The sequence below is a fragment of the Rhinoderma darwinii genome, chromosome 9 (genome assembly GCF_050947455.1).
Source record: "Rhinoderma darwinii isolate aRhiDar2 chromosome 9, aRhiDar2.hap1, whole genome shotgun sequence".
NCBI classification, from domain to species: Eukaryota; Metazoa; Chordata; class Amphibia; order Anura; family Rhinodermatidae; genus Rhinoderma; species Rhinoderma darwinii.
This window is the reverse complement of record NC_134695.1, coordinates 106,508,335-106,527,381: the sequence shown is the minus strand read 5'-3', so window position 1 is coordinate 106,527,381 and position 19,047 is coordinate 106,508,335. Positions and strand designations below refer to the sequence as shown.

The following is a 19,047-nucleotide window of genomic DNA, read 5'->3' as shown; positions in this document are numbered from 1 at the left end:
GGCCCCACACGTGCAGAATTTATTAGAATTAGGGCGTGAAAATTAATATCAACATTATTTCCACTAAAATGTTGCATTTTTTCAATTTCACAAAGGATAAAGGAGAAAATGCACCCCAACATTTGTAAAGCAATTTCTCCCGAGTACGGCAATACCCCACGTGTGGTCATAAATGCTTTTTCATTAGAAAGTAATTAACCCTTTATGAACTGATTCATGTTTTGCTTTTTAGTTTTTCCTCCCCGCTTTCCGAGAGCCACAACTTTTTTATTTTTCCGTCAATAGAGTGGTGTGGGGGCTTATTTTTTGCAGAACGAGCTGTAGTTTTTATTGGTACCATTTTTTGGTACATAAGACTTTTTGAGCACTTTTTATTAAATTTTTTGGTAGAGCCAGGGTGACCAAAAAAATGCGATTTTGCCGTTTAAAATTCTTTATTTTTCACAGCGTTCACCGTGTGAGTTAAATAATGGTATATTGTAATAGCTTGGACTTTTACGGACGCAGCGATACCAATTTTATGTATTTTTTTTATTTTTTTACATTACTTTAGAGAAAAAATGTGAAAAGGGTTTCTTTTTGGACTTTAAATATTTATTTAATTTTTTCCACTGATAATAACTATTTACTTTTGTTTTTACATATTTTATTAGTCCCCCTAGGAGACTTGAACCAGCGATCGTTAGATCACTGGTATATTGTGATTTTTACAGGCTCCTGTAACAGCGTGATCGCTGTTTCTGTCCGTTAGTCCCGGGTATCAGCTGTAATACACAGCTGACACCCGCAGCGTATGGCGCGGGCTCAGCGCGTGAGATGCTCCATATATCACCCCCCACACCACGACATGCTATTAAGTCATGGTGCGCCAAGGGTTTAATTCGCAGCCGATGGTGGAAAGTGAAAATTAAAATTTTCCACTGATGTGTCATTTTAGTGCACTATATGTTGTGCCCAGTTTGTGCCACAAATACCACATAAAATATTAACAGGGTTCTCCCGGGTATGGCGATGCCATATCGGTGGACGTTAAAGGCTGTTTGGGCACGCTGTAGGGCTCAGAAGGGAGGGACGCCATTTGGCTTTTGGAGCGCATATTTTGCTTGGTAGTAGCTCTGGCGTTTTGCTGGTATTTCAGTTTATAATGTGGGGGCACATGTAGGCTTGGCAGAGTACATCAGGGGCATAATAAGAGGGTATAATAATGGGGTAAATAAGTAATAATCCGCAGATATGTGGCCAGTGTCGCACATATAAATGGCACCCGATCTTATCCGCTTTTGAAACACTCTGCACATTTTGCATCGCCATATTCTGGGAGCCGGAACTTTTTTATTTTTTCACCACCGGAGCCGTGTGAGGGCTTATTTGTTGCGGGACAATCTGTAATTTTCATTGGTACCATTTTGGGGTACATGCGATTTTGTTGATCACTTTTTATTCAATTTTTCGGCAAGCCAGGTGACCAAAAACCATCAATTCTGACAATGATTTTTATTTATTTTTGACGGCGTTTACCCTGGGCTATAAATGACTATTATACTTTATTCTGCGGGTCGGTACGATTATGGCGATACCATATGTATATAAGTTTTTTTATGTTTTGCAGCGTTTGCGCAATAAAATAACTTATTTAGAAAATAATTTATTTTCTGTGTCACTGTATTCTGAGAGCCGTAACTTTTTTATTTTTCAGGCAAAAAAGCTGTGTAAGGGCTTGTTTTTTGCGGGACGGGTTGTAGTTTGTATCGGTACTATTTTGGCGTACATGCGACTTTTTGATCACTTTTTATTACATATTTTGGGAGGGGTGGTGACCAAAAAATAGTGATTCTGGCTGTAGCGCCCATGGCCGCGGGCCGTTGGGTTCACTCACCTCCCGACGCCCGCAGCAATGGATCTGTGAGCGCTGGCCTCCGACTCCCTCCTAGGAGATGCCAGCGCTCACTTCCGCTCCGTCCGGCTGGGTCCCGTAGGGTGCGCGCGCACGCTCGTGCCCGCTCTTAAAGGGCCAGCGCGCGCACATGAAAACAATGTTCATTAACCCACATGATTTCCTGCCCTATAAGAATGCCCCAGCCCTTCTGATCCTTGCCTGAGCGTTGTTAGTCTTTCCCAGTCTGTCTCGCAAATGGTCCCTTAGTGTCTCCCGTTCCAGCTGTTACCCGTGCCCTGTTACCGTTCCTGTATTCCGCATTGTTCCTGTGCCTACCCGTGTTCAAGTGTCATCTGCCACGTTGAGTGCCATCTGCCACGTCAAGTGCCATCTGCCACGTCAAGTGTAATCTGCCACGTCAAGTGTAATCTGCCACGTCAAGTGCCATCTGCCACGTCAAGTGTCATCTGCCACGTCATGTGCCATCTGCCACGTCAAGTGCCAACTGCCACATCAAGTGTCTTCTGCCACGTCAAGTGCCATCTGCTCATCGGATACTGCCCGCCACGTCTGGCGCCACTTTCCGCACCTGCCTCCATCCGTGCTGAAGCCACAGCCACCGTCCGGACTATTTCAGGTACCTAAGCATTACTGTCTGCCATCTTACTTTCACATAGACTGTGACCTGGTCAGCTGCCTCCCCGCTACGGCGGAGCGGCCTAGTGGGTCCACATACCCTGTGTCCGTGACACTGGCATTGTTTTTCGTTTATTTTTTTTGCGGTGTTCACCGTGCGGGAAAAATAATATTATAGTTTTATAGTTGGGGTCGTTACAAACGCGGTGATGACAAATATGTGTAATTTTTTTTTACGTATTCATTTTTTTTCCTATAATAAAAGACTTATAATAGGAAAAAATACAGTTCATGTTTATGTCACTTATAACTTTTATTTTTACACTTTTTTTAAAACATTTTTATTCTTTTTTTTACTTTTTTCACTTGTCCCACTAGGGGACACTTAGACTTGCAGCTTTGATCGCTGCTGGAATATATTACACTACACACGTAGTGTAATGCATTGCAACTGTCATTGTGACGTAACAGTCACACTGACAGGAAGCCTACGACGACCACCCTCCGGGTGGTCCTCATAGGCTTCTGTACATGGCAACCCGGAAGCCATTGTCTGGCGTCCGGTTACCATGGGTACGATCGCCAGCCCCCGTGATTTCACATGGGGGCTGCCGATCGGCGCTAAACACCTTAATTGTGGCGCTCAAAATCGAGCGCCGCAATTAAGGGGTTAACTGCCGATATCAGCGGCGATGTTCCGCTGATCGGCAACGGGGAATGCAGGGCAGACACCCTGCACAGTTAACCGCCGCTGCGGTGTAGCGCCACGCGGCGGTTAACTGTCAAAGCACAGACGTAACTGCACGTCAAGATGCGCGAAGTGACTGCTCACCTTGACGTACAGTTACGTCATGGTGCGTTAAGGGGTTAAGGGGTTGAATTCAAACAAACACCTTTATATAAAAAAACGTCTCTGTCCAGCTGGACAGATCACCTAGAAAATGTGTAGTTACATTCTATTTTGCTCTTGGTGCTACACTATTCAGCAGGATTTGTACCTTGTTCTGAGCTGATTACCTGTAACAGCTCCTACCCACAGAAATATTCACAGATACTATATGTTTTTTTCTTACTCTGATTTGTATTACCTGGAAAGGCCTCTCAAGGTCTCTTCTCCATGTGGGAGGCGGGTATGATAAGATTGGCACTGGTCTGCCAGGATTGTTCTGTAGGAATATCAAACAGCTCTAACAGAATTTAGTAGCAACAGCTGTAAAACCTGGGACATACTAATTAGATCTTACCAAATCAATCCTTGCAGTCTTGGAGGCATATGTAATGCCACATACAATCAATGCAAGTGCCATCAAGAATGCCTTGGGTGCTACCAGTTTACCTTCCTTTATCTGTCCACATTCTCTTAAAATCTGGTTTTCACGCCTTCCGCTCCCAGTTGGACACTCCTGTGGAGAACAATCTTTTCATCGCATAATCATTAATTGATCTTAATCAGAAAATTCATTTGAAAAGAAACATTAACAATTACATCTCTATGTTAAACATTCACATTGAGCACTAGAAGTGATACATACAAACTGATTTTTCTTCTTTTATATATATACTTCACAGAATTTTCTGCTCTAAAATTTTCCTTTCACAACAAAATATGTTTTCAAATGGGAATATCCCGCTGCTGTACCTTTTATCTAGCACATGCCTCTAATAGTCCAATGCTAAGGCACGCTGGTCTAGAACTTTACATAAAACTTAACCTCAGTATTTAAAGAGGCTCTGTCACCACATTATAAGTGCCCTATCTCCTACATAATATGATTGGCGCTGTAATGTAGATAACAGTGGTTTTTATTTTGAAAAATGATAATTTTTGACCAAGTTATGAGCAATTTTAAATTTATGCTAATTACTTTCTTAATGTCCAAATGGCCGTTTTTTAACTTTTGACCAAGTGGGCGTTGTGAAGAGAATTGTATGACGATGACCAATCAGAGTCAATATTTCTTTGAGATTTCCAGCAAGGGAAACGAAATCTTGTTTACCTCCGTAATATCGCGAGATTACGAGTGGCTTGCTGGAATCTCACAGAAAAGATTCAGAAGTGTCAGGATTCTGAATACACATGACGTCCAGGCTTGATTTTATGTGTATTCATTATCAGGACACTTGATTAACGTTAATCTTTGTTTATGTGGCTGCACATCGCTGCTGTGTAAATGAATGGAGATGAGTGTATGATGCTGACTGGTCACTGATTGGTCAGCGTCATACACGTAAACACGCCCAGTTAAAAACACAATACACGCCCAGTTGGACATAACGAAAAAAAACGCCCAGTTGTCCATTTCAAAGCTCATTTGCATATATATAAAATAGCTCATAACTTGGCCAAAAATGAACGTTTTAAAAAAAAACAAAAAAAACTTTACTGTTATCTACATTGCAGCGCCGATCACATGCAATAGGAGATAGGGATTTGAGAATCTGGTTGCAGAGCCTCTTTAATAGCTGCACAGCGTGATCTCGCTGTGCTGTCATTCATAGCGTGATCTCATGAGATCACGCTGTGCAGCTATTAAGTCCCACACAAACTTTACCGAAGTGTCGGGAGTGTGAATAGACATCGTGTCCTGGCTGGAGGCAATGTCTATTCACACTATCTGGGGTCACTAGTTTGGCCCTCTGTAATACACAATAGCCTGGAACAACAGTGACTTTCTCCTGACAAAACAGCATGTTATCTTATAAATAACTTGCAACCATTTAGTTTCAAAACATCATACATTTTCAAAAATAACATTTAGGCAGTACTATAGCACTTGCCTGCATGTGTAAAAACCAAAATAACAATTGTAATTCTTTATCCAATAAAATAGAGAATAATATATCTGCTAATATTAATTACTGCAAACCAATAAACTATATGCGGGAGTAGGGAACAATAGGGGTACATACATTTTCAAGACCCCGCGTCTCACAATATCTGTATTTTAATTCATTTGAATTAAGTTCAAAACATTACAACATTAAATCATATCATATCATAACACATGAATATGTAACGTAACTTTTATCTTTTATGCAGACTGATTCAGCCTGCTGTAATATTTGACTCCCTCTCTACTTACGGATAACAGCGCATGTGGAGAAAAAAGAAACATTCCTTTACACAGAGAAGAGGAACTGATTACATTTATAACTCAAATTATTTAACCCCATACACAAGACACAAATTTTTTTACACAGTACTGCTGTTAAAAATAAGAGAATACAATTGTGGCCACATCAGACTTTACACATGTTACATCGCACAGCCCCCCCCCCCTCTCCCCATCACGATCTACATTAGTCATCATCATCATCATCATCATCATCAATTCCTTACACGCAGCATTCAGGATTCATTTACACTGTCTCTGTCTATTCACAAACAGCCATTTATTAACATCCACACAACCTACATTTTTGAGCAATCCACTTATTTGATCACATATATCTCATCCTCCCCACTCAACCAGAGGCATGGCCTAAAAGTTTGCCCGTCAGTTTTAGGGTACGTTCACACGCAAAGGCAAAATACGTCTGAAATTACGTAGCTGTTTTCAGGCGAAAACAGCTCCTGTATTTCAGACGTTTTTGCAAGTACTCGCGTTGTCTTTTACGGACGTAATTGGAGCCGTTTTTCATTGGAGTCAATGAAAAACGGCTCCAAGAAACGTCCCAAGAAATGTCCTGCACTTCTTTGACGCGGGCGTATTTTTACGCGCCGTCTTTTGACAGCGACGCGTAAAATTATACCTCGTCTGAACAGAACATCGTAAAACCCAAGCAATGGGCAGATGTTTGCAGGCGCAATGGAGTCGTCTTTTCAGGTGTAAAACGCCTGAATTACGTCTGAAAATAGGTCGTGTGCACATACCCTTACACTGACAGGCAATAATGCTTTGGTATACTAAGTATACCAATGCATTATATAAGCGTTTAGAAGATCGCATGGTAAAATCCCCTAGTGGGATTAATAAAAAAAATGTAAAACATTTAAATAAAGTTTATTAAAAAAGAAAAGATTACAGTAGAAATTTTAATAAAACCACTTTTCTTCCATAAAAAGTAGTTTTATTTACTAGAAGTGCAAAAAAACACAAAACATACACATATATGGTATCGCTGCGATCGTAACGACCAGAGTAATAAAGCTAACTCATTAATTAAACTGCCGCGTGAACGCGGTACAATAAAACACAGAAAAACAAAAGCGAAAATTTTCCCTCTACCAAAAAATGTAATAAAAGTTAATCAATAAGTCCCATGTACCCCAAAATGATACCAATGAAAACTACATCTCATCCCGCAAAAAAACAAGTCCTCATATGGCAACATCGACGGAAAAAGAAAAAAGTTATGGCTCTTGAAAAGCGGCGATGCAAAAACAAATAATTTTTGTTTAACCCCTTCCCGACATTTGACGTATCGATACGTCATAGCCGGGTAGGGGAAGTATGGAACGGGCTCACAGAGTGAACCCGCTCCATACGATGCAGGTATATCACAGCCGACACTTCTCAGTAACGTGCGGTATCGCGCTCGAGCGTGATCCCACTCGTTTAACCTGTTAAATGCCGCGGTCAATAGCGACCGCGGCATTAAAATCGTTAGAAAGAAGTGGGAGGCGGCCCCCTCTAGCAGCTCATCGCGCCCCACGCAATGCAATCACGGGTTGGCGATGGTTGCTATGGCTCCCTGGGGTCCTAATGAAGGCCCCCAGGTCCGCCATCTCTGTGCTATTACTAAGCTCTAACTCTAGCAGGACTTAACAGATGCCTGTCAGACAGACGATATACTGCAATACATTAGTATTGCAGTATATCGTGCAAGTGATCCAACAATCGCTGGTTGAAGTCCCCTTGGGGGACTAATAAGAAAAGTAAAAATTAGTAAAATAAACTTTTTTTTTAATGTAAAAAAAAAAAAAGTAAAGATTTTAAATTTTTTAAAAAAAACCTTTCCCCATTTTCCCCCTAGAGCATAGTAAAAAAATGAATAAATAAACATAATTGGTATCGCCACATACGTAAAAGTCTGAACTATTACAATATATCATTATTTAACCCGCACAGAGTACGCCGTAAAAATAAATAAATTGTAGACCTCAGAATCGCAATTTTTTGGTCACCTAATCTCCCACAAATTTTTTTAATAAAAAGTGATCAAAACGTCGCATGTAACGCAAAAAATAAGCCCTCTTAACACTTAATCGATGGAAAAATAAAACACAAAATAAATAAATTTTTTATACTTCGTTTTTTACTTGTGAAAGTAGTAAAATCTAGAAAAAACTATATATATTTGGTATCAACGTAATCATATTGACCCGCAGAATAAAGTTAACATGTTATTTTAATTGCACAGTGAATTCCGTAAAAACTAAGCGCCAAAAACAATGGAGGGAGAGGGATTGCTGTTTTTTTCCTTTTCTGTCCCACATATATTTTTTTCCCGTTTCCTAGTACATTATATGGCACAATACATGGCGCTACGAAAAGTTACAACTCGTCCCGCAAAAATCAAGCCCTCATAGGACTATATCGACGGAAAAATTAAAAAGTTATGGCTTTTGGAAGGTGGGGAGGAAAAAAACGAACATTTAAATCCGAAAGTTGTTTACGACGGGAAGGGGTTAAAAGTGTTTTAATTGTGCAAAAGGAGTAAAACATAAAAAAACACTACATATTTGTTTCGGCGTAATCGTACCGACCCATAGAATAAAGTTAACACGTTATTTACACAGCGTAAATTTAAAACGCGAAAAACAATGCTGGAAAAGTTGTTGTTTTTTTTCAATTCCTTCCTTAAAATGATGAATAAAAGATAAGCAATATAATATATACACCCAAAAATTGTGCAAATGAAAAATACAACTCGTCCCGCAAAAAAACAAGCCGTCGTATAGCTATATCGACATAAAAATAGTTATGACTCTTGGAAGGCGGGGAGGAAAAAAACAAAAAAGAATGCTGGGTCTTACGGGGTTAAAATCTCATTCGCACGGCCGGTACTGTAATTTGCTGCAGATTTTCCGTGCACAAATCCACACAGAAAATTCTCAGCATTTCCGCTGCGCGCTGTTACCCTACGTGGGGCACTTTGTTGGCACTATTATTTACGGGAACACTATGCTGGCACTATTTATTGGAGAGACACTGCTGGCAATGTTTATACAAGTCTCCACAATGGAGCTGTAAGGCTGGGTTCACACGACCTATTTTCAGGCGTAAACGAGGCGTATTATGCCTCGTTTTACGTCTGAAAATACGGCTCCAATACGTCGGCAAACATCTGCCCATTCATTTCAATGGGTTTGCCGACAACCTGTCATTTACGCGTCGTCGTGCAGGACACTTCTTTGCAACGTAATTTGAGCCGTTCTTCATTGAATTCAATGAAGAGCAGCTCAAGATTTACGAGCGTCACAGACGCCTCGCATAATGCGAGGAGGAGCTTTTACGTCTGAAACGACGCAGCTGTTTTCTCCTGAAAACAGTGGCTGGGTTCACACACACTATTTACGGATGTAATTCGGGTGTTTTAGCCCCGAATTACGTCCGAAAATGCGGCTCAAAAGCGTCGGCACACATCTGCCCATTCATTTGAATGGGTTTTACGATGTTCTGTGCCGACGGTCATTTTTTTTACGCGCCGCTGTCAAAAGGCGGCGCATAAAAAAGACGCCCGCGTCAAAGAAGTGCCTGTCACTTCTTTAGACGTAAATGGAGCCGTTTTCCATGGAAAAACAGCTCCAATTACGTCCGTAATGGACGCAGCGAAAGACGCCTGCACATGCCATTACGGCTGAAATTACGGTGGGTTTTCTCCTGAAAACAGCTCCGTAATTTCAGCCGTAACGGACGCTGCCGTGTGCACATACCCTAAATGGTGGCACACTGGCTTTCATACTGGGGCATAGCCTGTACATGTGGGCAGGGTTTACATAGAAAAACATTTCTGCACTTGTCCCTGAGAAGTATTTAGACAAGTATGAATGTAAGTGCATGTACATTTTTTCTCAACATCTTCTAAATGGCAAATAAGTTAAATATGAACTAGAAATGAGAAAAGATATACAATGCTACAGAGGAATGAGGTGAGCGCTGCAGGACGTGGCATGAGAAGAAATAGAGCAAAATGTCATTATACACATAAAGTTGTTGAAAAAAAAATACGACTCACTCCCTGATAACGGCGTATACTATTGGTCCTTTCAGTCCAGGAAGCTGAGTTATCGGTTGATCATGTGATCGTTACGCTGTATGTGATTGGCTGGTTAATACCGCACAGACGACTGTCAGGAGAGCGATCGTTCGGCAACATGGGGCTGCTAACCATCCTGAAGAAGATGAAACAGAAGGAGCGGGAAGTCCGGCTGCTTATGCTGTATCCTATAGAAGTCGGGGGGATGGGCTGGCGTTGCGCAGGCGTTTATGACTAGTTCGGATTTGACACGGTCAGCGTTGCTTTATGTGGGTGTGGGGATAGATTTAGCTGAATGTATTAGTATAAGGGTATGTTCACACGAGGGCGTCCGTTACGGCTGAAATTACGGGGATGTTTCAGCCTGAAAACATCCCTGTAATTTCAGCCGTACCGGCATGTGCAGGCGCTTGAACGCCGCGTCCATTACGGCCGTAATTAGCGCTGCTATTCATTGGAGTCAATGAATAGCGGCTCCAATTACGGCCAAAGAAGTGACAGGTCACTTCTTTGACGCGGGCGTCTATTTACGCGCCGTCATTTGACAGCAGCGCGTAAATATACGCCTCGTGTGAACAGACAAACGTCTGCCCATTGCTTTCAATGGGCAGATGTTTGTCAGCGCTATTGAGGCGCTATTTTCAGACGTAATTTGGGGCAAAAACGCCCGAATTACGTCCGTAATTAGTGAGTGTGAACATACCCTAACTGTATACCAGTAATATAGATGGAGATCTGCATCCAATACAAGTGAGTGGGGGACTTTACACCCCATTCACGTGATCAAGAAAAAAATCAAATGCAAAAATTCTGGGCACATTCGTTATTCTCCGCAGTGTCAGCTCACAGAATCCGCGCCCAAAAATATCCGGATTCGCCCACCATTGATTTCAATGGGAGGCAGAGGCGTTCTTTTCCTCAGATGGCTTTTGGCTTTCTTGCCGTGGTTTCCACCTCTGACCTCCTATTGAATCAATGGGATGCAGAAAAAACCTACAGCGCTCATTACCGAGCGTTTTTTGCAGCATTCTTTTTTTTCTCAGCGCAGTCCTCGCATTAGCTTCAATGGCCGCGGGCAAAAAACGCAGTGGAAAAGAACACGCAGGCAGTTTAAATCTGCCTCAAAATTCATGAAGTAATTCTGAGGCAGATTTTTTTCTGCCTGCAAAAAACTGTGTGAACAGGGCGTAAGAATCTTTTTGCGGAGTCTTTGTAAAATACACGTCAGGATTTGCCTATGGCAGCTCCAGAACATGTGAACACAGCCTAGCACTAAGACAAGCCTAAGGCCAAATTCAGACAAAAATGCGGAAACTCGGAGGTGAAAAACTTGCGTCTGAGTTGCCCGTTTTGACGGATCCCCATAGACATGAGTCTATCGAGGGCTCTGTGAAAATAGAACAGGTTCAATCCCTCAATGGACTCTTCACACTGTTCATTAAAACAATGGCCGTGTCAACGTCCCCATTGAAATACATGCGGCCGCATGAGGGCCGTTGTTTTAAAGGCCACCACACAGACGTATACCGCGGTTGTCTGAACCAGCCTATAAAGCCTAACACTTAAGACCAGCCTATATAGTGGTCCTTCCGTTGGGTATCCTGCTGCATGGAGCTGTAAAGTAAACACACGGATATGTGATTAGAACGATTTTCTGAATATACTTAGTCTTTGGTTGACATTAAGGCTATGTTCACACAGTATTTTGCCGAGTTTTTTGACGCGGAAACCGCGTCGCAAAAACGGCCCGAGAACGCCTCCTCGCGGGAAAAAGAAGCGACATGCCCTATCTTCGGGCGCTTCTGCCTCTGACCTCCCATTGACTTCAATGGGAGGCAGAGAAAGCGTATTTCGCGGTGTTTTATGCCCGCGGCGCTCAATGGCTGCGGGCGAAAAACGGCGCGAAAATCGGCGTGCAGGGAGAGGAAAATCTGCCTCAAAGTTCCAAACGCAATTTTGAGGCAGATATTCCTCCCTCAAAATACTCCGTGTGAACATAGCCTAATAGAAGTCTTGTGTGAGTATATGAATCGGAGTGCTGAGATTGAGAAGTTGGGTAAAAATGGAGTATATGCAAGTGGAGCACCAAAGCCTGAATAGAGGAGGAAGTAAAAGAAGGCCTTTTAGTGTAAAATGTGTCATCGAATATAAAGGCCTGAGGCTGCACTACTAATCACAACGTTTCATGTCAGATGCAATGTTGTCATTGGGGCATTGTGCGGATTTCAACGCCCAAATACGTCAACGTCCCCACATATACTTCCATATTGCTGCTGTTTCATCTCATAAATTATATTTGGTCACCTTGATCTATACAACACCGCACCTGACAGAAATCCGAGTCGGAAATGTCAAAATTTCAGTAATACAGCGTCAGGCTTTGACCCAGTAGCTTCAAGCGAACAGATGTCGGCATAGAAATAAATAGAAAAAAAATAAAAATTTTGATTTTTTAATATACACTAAAGGGCTTTTTAAGTATATTGAGTAAATGCTTCTAATCACACATCCTGCGGCTTTCTTTACAGTTCTGAATGCCATCTCTTCTTTCTGGTCTATCTTTAGACTTTGGCCGCAACAGAGGTCTAAGCGGCTAAAGATCTGCGTGCCCCTTCGTGCATCATACGTAATTAAAGTGAATTTGGCAAGGTTTCGACCCACCGGTTGCCGCGACTTGACATTCACAAGAAATCCAGAAGGTTTGGATTTTTTGCGACTGTCGGGTCACTGTCATGGCAACCGGCGGGTTGCAACCTTGCCACATTTACTTTAATTACGTGTGGAGCACAAAGGAGATCTTTGATCTATGTCGTGGCCACAGTTGCTAGGTAGTCCTAGTCTTATACATATAGCTCTTCCATGGATCAAAACAAATACATCATCATTAATAGATGCGGGTCCCTGCGATCTGTCTTCAGAGATAGGATCAGTGTGTCGTCATAGGGCTGGAGTCACACGTGCAGTTTTTGGAGCTAGAAGGGGATCCAAGAGACTGATACAACTCCTCTCTTTTGGATCCACTACTGTGTTTGTCTTTGAATACTCTGTGTGTGATTCCAGCCCTAAGGGTATGTGCACACACACTAATTACGTCCGTAATTGACGGACGTATTTCGGCCGCAAGTCCCGGACCGAACTCAGTGCAGGGAGCCGGGCTCCTAGCATCATACTTATGTACGACGCTAGGAGTCCCTGCCTCGCTGCAGGACAACTATCCCGTACTGTAATCATGTTTTGAGTACGTGACAGTGGTCCTGCAGCGAGGCAGGGACTCCTAGCATCGTACATAAGTATGATGCTAGGACCCCGGCTCCCTGCACTGAGTTCGGTCCGGTACTTGTGGCCGAAATACGTCCGTCAATTACGGACGTAATTAGTGTGTGTGCACATACCCTAAGACGTTATGCGGGATTTTCCATTGTTGGTCTATCCTTCGACTAGTCTATTAAGGTGTGATCGGTGGGGTCCATCACCCATGATCCCCACTAATCAGCAAAACGAAGGGGCACGCTGAGGTCAAACACAGGTACAACCTTATATGTGGCCGTGCGTTATACTGAAGTTCAGCCGAATGCAGAAAGTCCTGGTGATGCGGAAATCTTTGTAGGTTGGATGGTGACGTTCCCCGTGTATTACTTTTCTCACCTGATAAGAAGTAGTCGCGCGTTTCCTGTCTTTTTCTCTTCACTCCTTGCTAGAGGTTTAGATAACGCTGGTAAAACTACAATCCTGAAGAAATTTAATGGTGAAGATATAAACACAATTTCGCCAACTTTGGGATTCAACATCAAAACTTTGGAACACAGAGGGTAACGTAGCACAATATATTTATCGTTGTATTTCGCTTTTTTTCTAATTCCTGATTTATTATTATTTATTTTTTTAAATCACTGGGGCAGATTAATTATTCAAAATCTACCCGAGTGTGTTCTCTGCTTTCAGACAACCCCTTATGTGGACTATTTGGGGATGTTGTCATACAGCAGATTTGGTGCAGACATTTTCTGCAACTAATAATTCTTTCCATACTTCTGAATGTTTTTTTCCCTGCAGGATGCACATGGATTTCTGCAAACCCCATTTAAATAAATAGGAGTCTCGCAGAAATGGCCGTAACAAATCTGCCTCATGTGAATATACTCATACTCTTAGTGTATGTTTAAATAATAAAGAGGATCCCCCTGCTCTGGAACTTATTTATTAGCTACAGTTGTGAGCTGTATCCAGTCCTATCTCTCAGAATCAGAGGACTACTGGGACATTTAGATTAAACGGGCCGGCATGAGTGCCCATTACAATAAATAAGTGGCCCGCCATGCTTTATTTTTCTTGAAAATGTTAGATATTCCACTACAAATTGCTGCTCTAGAGATCTGCGGGCAGAAATTCCACACAATCAAATCAGTTTTTCTTGTAATATCATTGGCATATGGCCCTGCCACTAGGAGGCAGTCACTAGGTAGAAGGTGTTGGCCCCTCATATGCAGGATTTTTATTTGAGTTTCATTTCCTTGTGCCGCGTCCCCACCAATTTTCTCTGAAGACACTCCCGGCCACTAGGCTGACAGAGCAGGACATCTGCTTTTAGCGTGGGCTGGCAGAAGGGGCGTTCCATTCTTCTCTCACATTCTGGTACCAGTCTCCGCTATTTTTGCCTCAGCAATCTTCACATCTCCCGGTTATCGTTATCCACAGTTGTTACAGACACAGGTCTGATACCTGCGGGTTATATATCCCTCCGTTGCCTCCAAAAATGGGTCCCTATAATACTTCCCACTGAGATTGTAGTTCATTTGGTTTTTTTTTTCTCATCCCTCAGCCAGTTATTTTATTTCACACAAGTGGGCAAGGTCCATATCCTAGACGTTAGGAGAATTATCCAGACTCTCATAGTTCGTAGTTACTTGCCTGGAGCGTTTGCCACCTCAGCAGTCTGCTGAGACTGGTCCTCCCCACTCATTCTTCTACAAGGTAAACTAATTCCACCCCAAGGGGCAGGCCACTCGAACGGACCAGGAGTTCCCCAGACAGGTCAGGTTCCTCAACAGCCTCCTCAGAATGTTCTCCTGTCCACAGAGCCGCAGGCTAAACTCCTTCCAACACCAGTCTGCCTGCTGAGGGGAGTGCTCTGACTCGAATTCTCAATCCGAGGGGGATACAAATCTGGCTTCCTGAAGATCTCCTCCCGCAAATCTTCAGGAGCACTTCTTTCTGCCCCTCAAGTTGTTTGTTATCTCTACGGGCTGGGGGGCAGTGTGTGTTTTTTGCATGGCTCAGGACGGCTATTTTCTTATCCCTTTTATTGAGTTGGGCTGTCTGTGCTGTGATATCCTACTAAGGGCTTATTTACACAAGCGCGTTAAACGTCCGTGGGACGGCCATTGAAACAGCGGCCGTCCCACGGACCTATGTAATTCAATGTGGCTGTTCACACAGCCGTCCGAAAATAGGACATGTCCGTTCTTTTCGCGCATCACGCATCCCTCCATAGACTCTCAACTATGGGGGATGCGTGACATCGCATCCCGCAGCGCTGAGCACGTATGCACCTCGGACGTGAAAAACTGTAGTTTTTCACGTCCGAGATGCGCAGCGTTCTCGTGAATCAGGCCTAAGGGCGAGCAATCCGTTGAAGTATATTATAAAATGATCGCTGCACTTCATTTGTCCTGCCACGTTTTTTGTTTTTTACATACAGCTGGAGACAGACTATCCTGTCCACATGCATATTTATTGATTCGTCTTTCCTTTTTTAACTTACATTATTTATTGCTGGTCATGTCCTTTTTATGTATATTTTCATCTAGGTTCAAATTGAATATGTGGGATGTCGGAGGCCAGAAGTCCTTGCGTTCATATTGGAGGAATTACTTTGAGAGCACGGATGGGTTGATTTGGGTTGTAGACAGCGCAGATCGTGCTCGCTTACAAGACTGTGCTCAAGAACTATCTGGGCTCTTATTGGAAGAGGTGGGAACGTGTGTACAGTCTGTCGTCCTTTACTCCAAATTACATGTTATGGTGCATATTAACCCTTGGTAAACCTCATATTTAAAGGGAGATATTCCATAACTAGTATATTAAGGAACAGCTACTTATTAAGGCAATTCCATAACCGATGAGAGAAGAAATGTGAAATTCAGATTACATCTGACTTCTCTGTCCGCAAACACAGGTTGCAATAATTCATATTCTCCATGTTCTGCCAGGATACTAGTCATGATCATGTCTTCCGTTCTATTCACAGAGGTTGGCTGGAGCTACATTACTGGTGTTTGCCAATAAACAAGATTTGCCTGGTGCACTCTCCAAAGATGCAATCAGAGAGGTGGGTACTTTCCTTTACTTGACACCGCTGTCATGTTCAATCTGGATACATTACATTACAGCCATTCTTTAAAGGGTATTTTAAAATTGATGGCCTATTCTTTGGATATTAGACAGGTGGGGATCCGACTCTCGGCACCCTGGCCAATTAGCTGCTTGAAGGGGCCTCTGCGCACGTGCCGTTACATTTGTAGCGGCTGTGCGAGGGTTTGCATCACCGTCCTATGCAATTGAATGGAACTGCTACAAAAGCAACAGCGCGTGTAAGTACAGAAGCAATGAAAGCCCCTAAGGATAGGCCATCGATTTTAAAAAACTGGAAAACCCCTTTAAAAAAAAAAAAGTGTAAAGATCATTTACAGAGATGTCATTGGTACATCCCAAAGAAGCGAAGCACCAGGATCATAGAGACGAATATTACTGGTACTTCTGAATGTATAATGTGGCTCTGGGCACTGACCTTTCTTTTGCGGTCTGTGCTTTCCTATAGGCATTGGAGTTAGACAACATCAAGACACATCATTGGTGCATACAAGGATGTAGTGCAGTGACTGGAGAGAATCTCCTTCTAGGAATAGACTGGTTACTGGATGATGTCTCCTGTCGTATTTTTACAGCAGACTGAATAATACTGGATATAAGAAAGTGGAAAAGACGGCCTATTTATTTAATACCTTTTTTGTTCAACTGATCCAGTGCCTAACGTGTTCATGGAAGTCGGGCATGATGAAATGATGAGCATGCCAGGAGGCAGAAGTTGTTATTTATATGACTGGTCTTTGAGGAATCACAGCTTTAGAGGGAGCCCATCAGTCCTTGTGTTGTGTGGCTATAACAATGTTTTCTTCTAATACCGTGCTTTTACTGGTGCCAGCGGGTATCATTGCTGCTGCACAATAAGGTTAACATTATAGTCCTTTTTTTTGCTGTGTTTTTGTTTTTTTTTACGTGAAGTTTTTCCAAAGAAAAGCCTGTCACTAATTGGCTGCAACAAGAATAATTAAACTACTCGTTACCATCTTCTGCTCGCGTGAGAAGGGTTGGGGGGTCACGCAATTAATATTAAGCATTTAATAAACCTAATGCATTGTCACACCAACCAGTACATAAAATGTAGATTATTAAAATGTTCCTGGTACATCTTATTTGTGGTTATGCTTCTGTGAATAAATTACAAGGTTTATTTATGGCGCTAATTTTAAATGGCCAAATCAAATGGTGCCACATGGCGCAAGTTTCAGTAAAGACTCAGTATTATGTAATCTTCTGACATATCATTAAAAGCTATGGACACCTTCAAAGGGCAATTTTTTTTATTTTTTATTTTAATAAAAAGGTCATTAGTGTGATTAGTGCAACTTTCTAAATAGTTTTTTATTAAAAAAAAATCAATTTACAGCTACTCTGTGTTCTCTATACAAAGCAGCTGTATCGTTCGCTGAATCCTGTACCCGTCAGGTCCGTGTGACTTGACGGGTTCGGTGACCTCGGGTCCTGCGTCGCTGACACGTAGGATCCACCTGTAATCTATCACATCTAAGTTTATAACTTAGATGTGATAGATTACAGGTGGAAACTGTGTGTCAGAGACACAGGACCCGCTGACACTGAACCCGTCAGGTCCGCTGGACTGACTGATTCGGGTCATAGCGAGCGATGCAGCTGTGTCTCAAAGTAAAACTAATTCTTAATAAAAACTATTTAGAAAGTTGCACTAATGACACTGACTAAACGTTTTTTATTTTGCGATGCAGTTTTTACATATTTATTGTAACAATTTTGAACAGAAACCATTCGCAGTTTAAAGAAAATGTTTCTGGAAAGATTTATATTTAAAACCACGACCACAATTACCGCATATCCACGTCAATACTTATGTAAACACATGCAGTTTATACCATGATTTTTTTGCAGTATTTGCTATCTGTTGCACCATTACATTTGAATATCTCCTAAGGCTACAATCACATGGAGCAGAATTGTCGTAGTCCGGATTTGTGGATGGAAAATCTGCATCGGAACACAGTAGCAGCAAAGCAGATGAGATTTAAAAAAAAAAAACCTCATCAACACGTTGTGGAAAGAGCAAGGGTTTGTTGTAGACTCTCCCCATTGACTTCAATGGGGATGTAAAAATGATTGTTTTGTGGGTCACCTGCGGATCTGCAGCAACAATCCACAATTCTATAAAAAAAAACACAACACTATTTACCCATGACAGCACCCCTGGAGAGACATCCCATTTGCTGGACAGGATACCTGATAATATTAAAAAAAAACACACCTCTCCACACACCCAGTCAGGTTTTCTGTCTCCCGGATGGGATTGTCCTGTGGATCAAGACACACTCCAGGATTGCAGACCCTCCAGCAGGTACTCACCTGTGTTCCTGGAGTTATTCTGAATGTGTAAGTCTAAGGGAGCAACCCCAAGTCTGGGGCTGGTATCCCCGTCCTCTCCCGGTCAACGCTTTCCTCTACGGAGGTGATTAGCTCCTGCCGTGGGTGGGGCTCCTTTGGGGGGAGAAGCTTCCACTCGGGTCAGGCCAGGCTCCAGTTTACAGAGAGAGAGCCAGGACTCGTGGCCTAGCGTTCGGCCGCTTCCAGCTCACTGCAGTGACCACTTCCAAGTGCGGAGCACATCACTTCCAGCGGGGATGACGCGCAGACGTCCCAGGAAGCGGTGTTCCGATGGCCCAGTTGTGGAGGAGGGTTTACAGCGCGTCATAGCCTGGGAGCCTTCCCTACTAATCCTAGGCCTATTTTTAGGCCAGAGCCAAGATGGCTCCTCCCACCAAGCAACCAGTATGGAAGCTCCAGCAGAAGCAGCAGGACGCGCTGAATGATCAAACCCAGCAAGATCCTCCAGTCCGGTACTTTAAACGGCATGGTATCTTCTAGGAGGCATGGTAGGACAAACAAACCTCTTTTTCATTTATTAATTTTGTTCTTCCTTGTATATTACATGTTCCCTAGGTCCGAGAGGTTCCCAGGAAAAGGTTGGA

General features: G+C 42.7%; 1 protein-coding gene across 1 annotated transcript; it reads left to right on the top strand.

Moving 5' to 3' along the window:
- Window positions 1–9,740: 9,740 nt before the first annotated feature.
- Window positions 9,741–17,187, top strand: ARL2 (ARF like GTPase 2). Its single transcript, XM_075838737.1, has 5 exons — window positions 9,741–9,898; window positions 13,414–13,524; window positions 15,523–15,685; window positions 15,963–16,043; window positions 16,533–17,187. The coding sequence occupies exons 1-5, from the start codon at window positions 9,834–9,836 to the stop codon at window positions 16,665–16,667; spliced, it is 555 nt and encodes a 184-aa protein (XP_075694852.1). The 5' UTR covers window positions 9,741–9,833; the 3' UTR covers window positions 16,668–17,187.
- The last annotated feature ends 1,860 nt before the right edge of the window (window positions 17,188–19,047 follow it).

What these genes read in the sequence shown, in the direction of transcription:
- ARL2 (XM_075838737.1), top strand. Translation starts at nt 9,834, where the DNA reads ATGGGGCTGCTAACCATCCTGAAGAAGATGAAACAGAAGGAGCGGGAA. An exon ending in CTGGGCTCTTATTGGAAGAG is followed by an intron (nt 15,686 to 15,962) that starts GTGGGAACGTGT and finishes TTCTATTCACAG; the next exon opens with AGGTTGGCTGGAGCTACATT. An exon ending in CCAAAGATGCAATCAGAGAG is followed by an intron (nt 16,044 to 16,532) that starts GTGGGTACTTTC and finishes GCTTTCCTATAG; the next exon opens with GCATTGGAGTTAGACAACAT.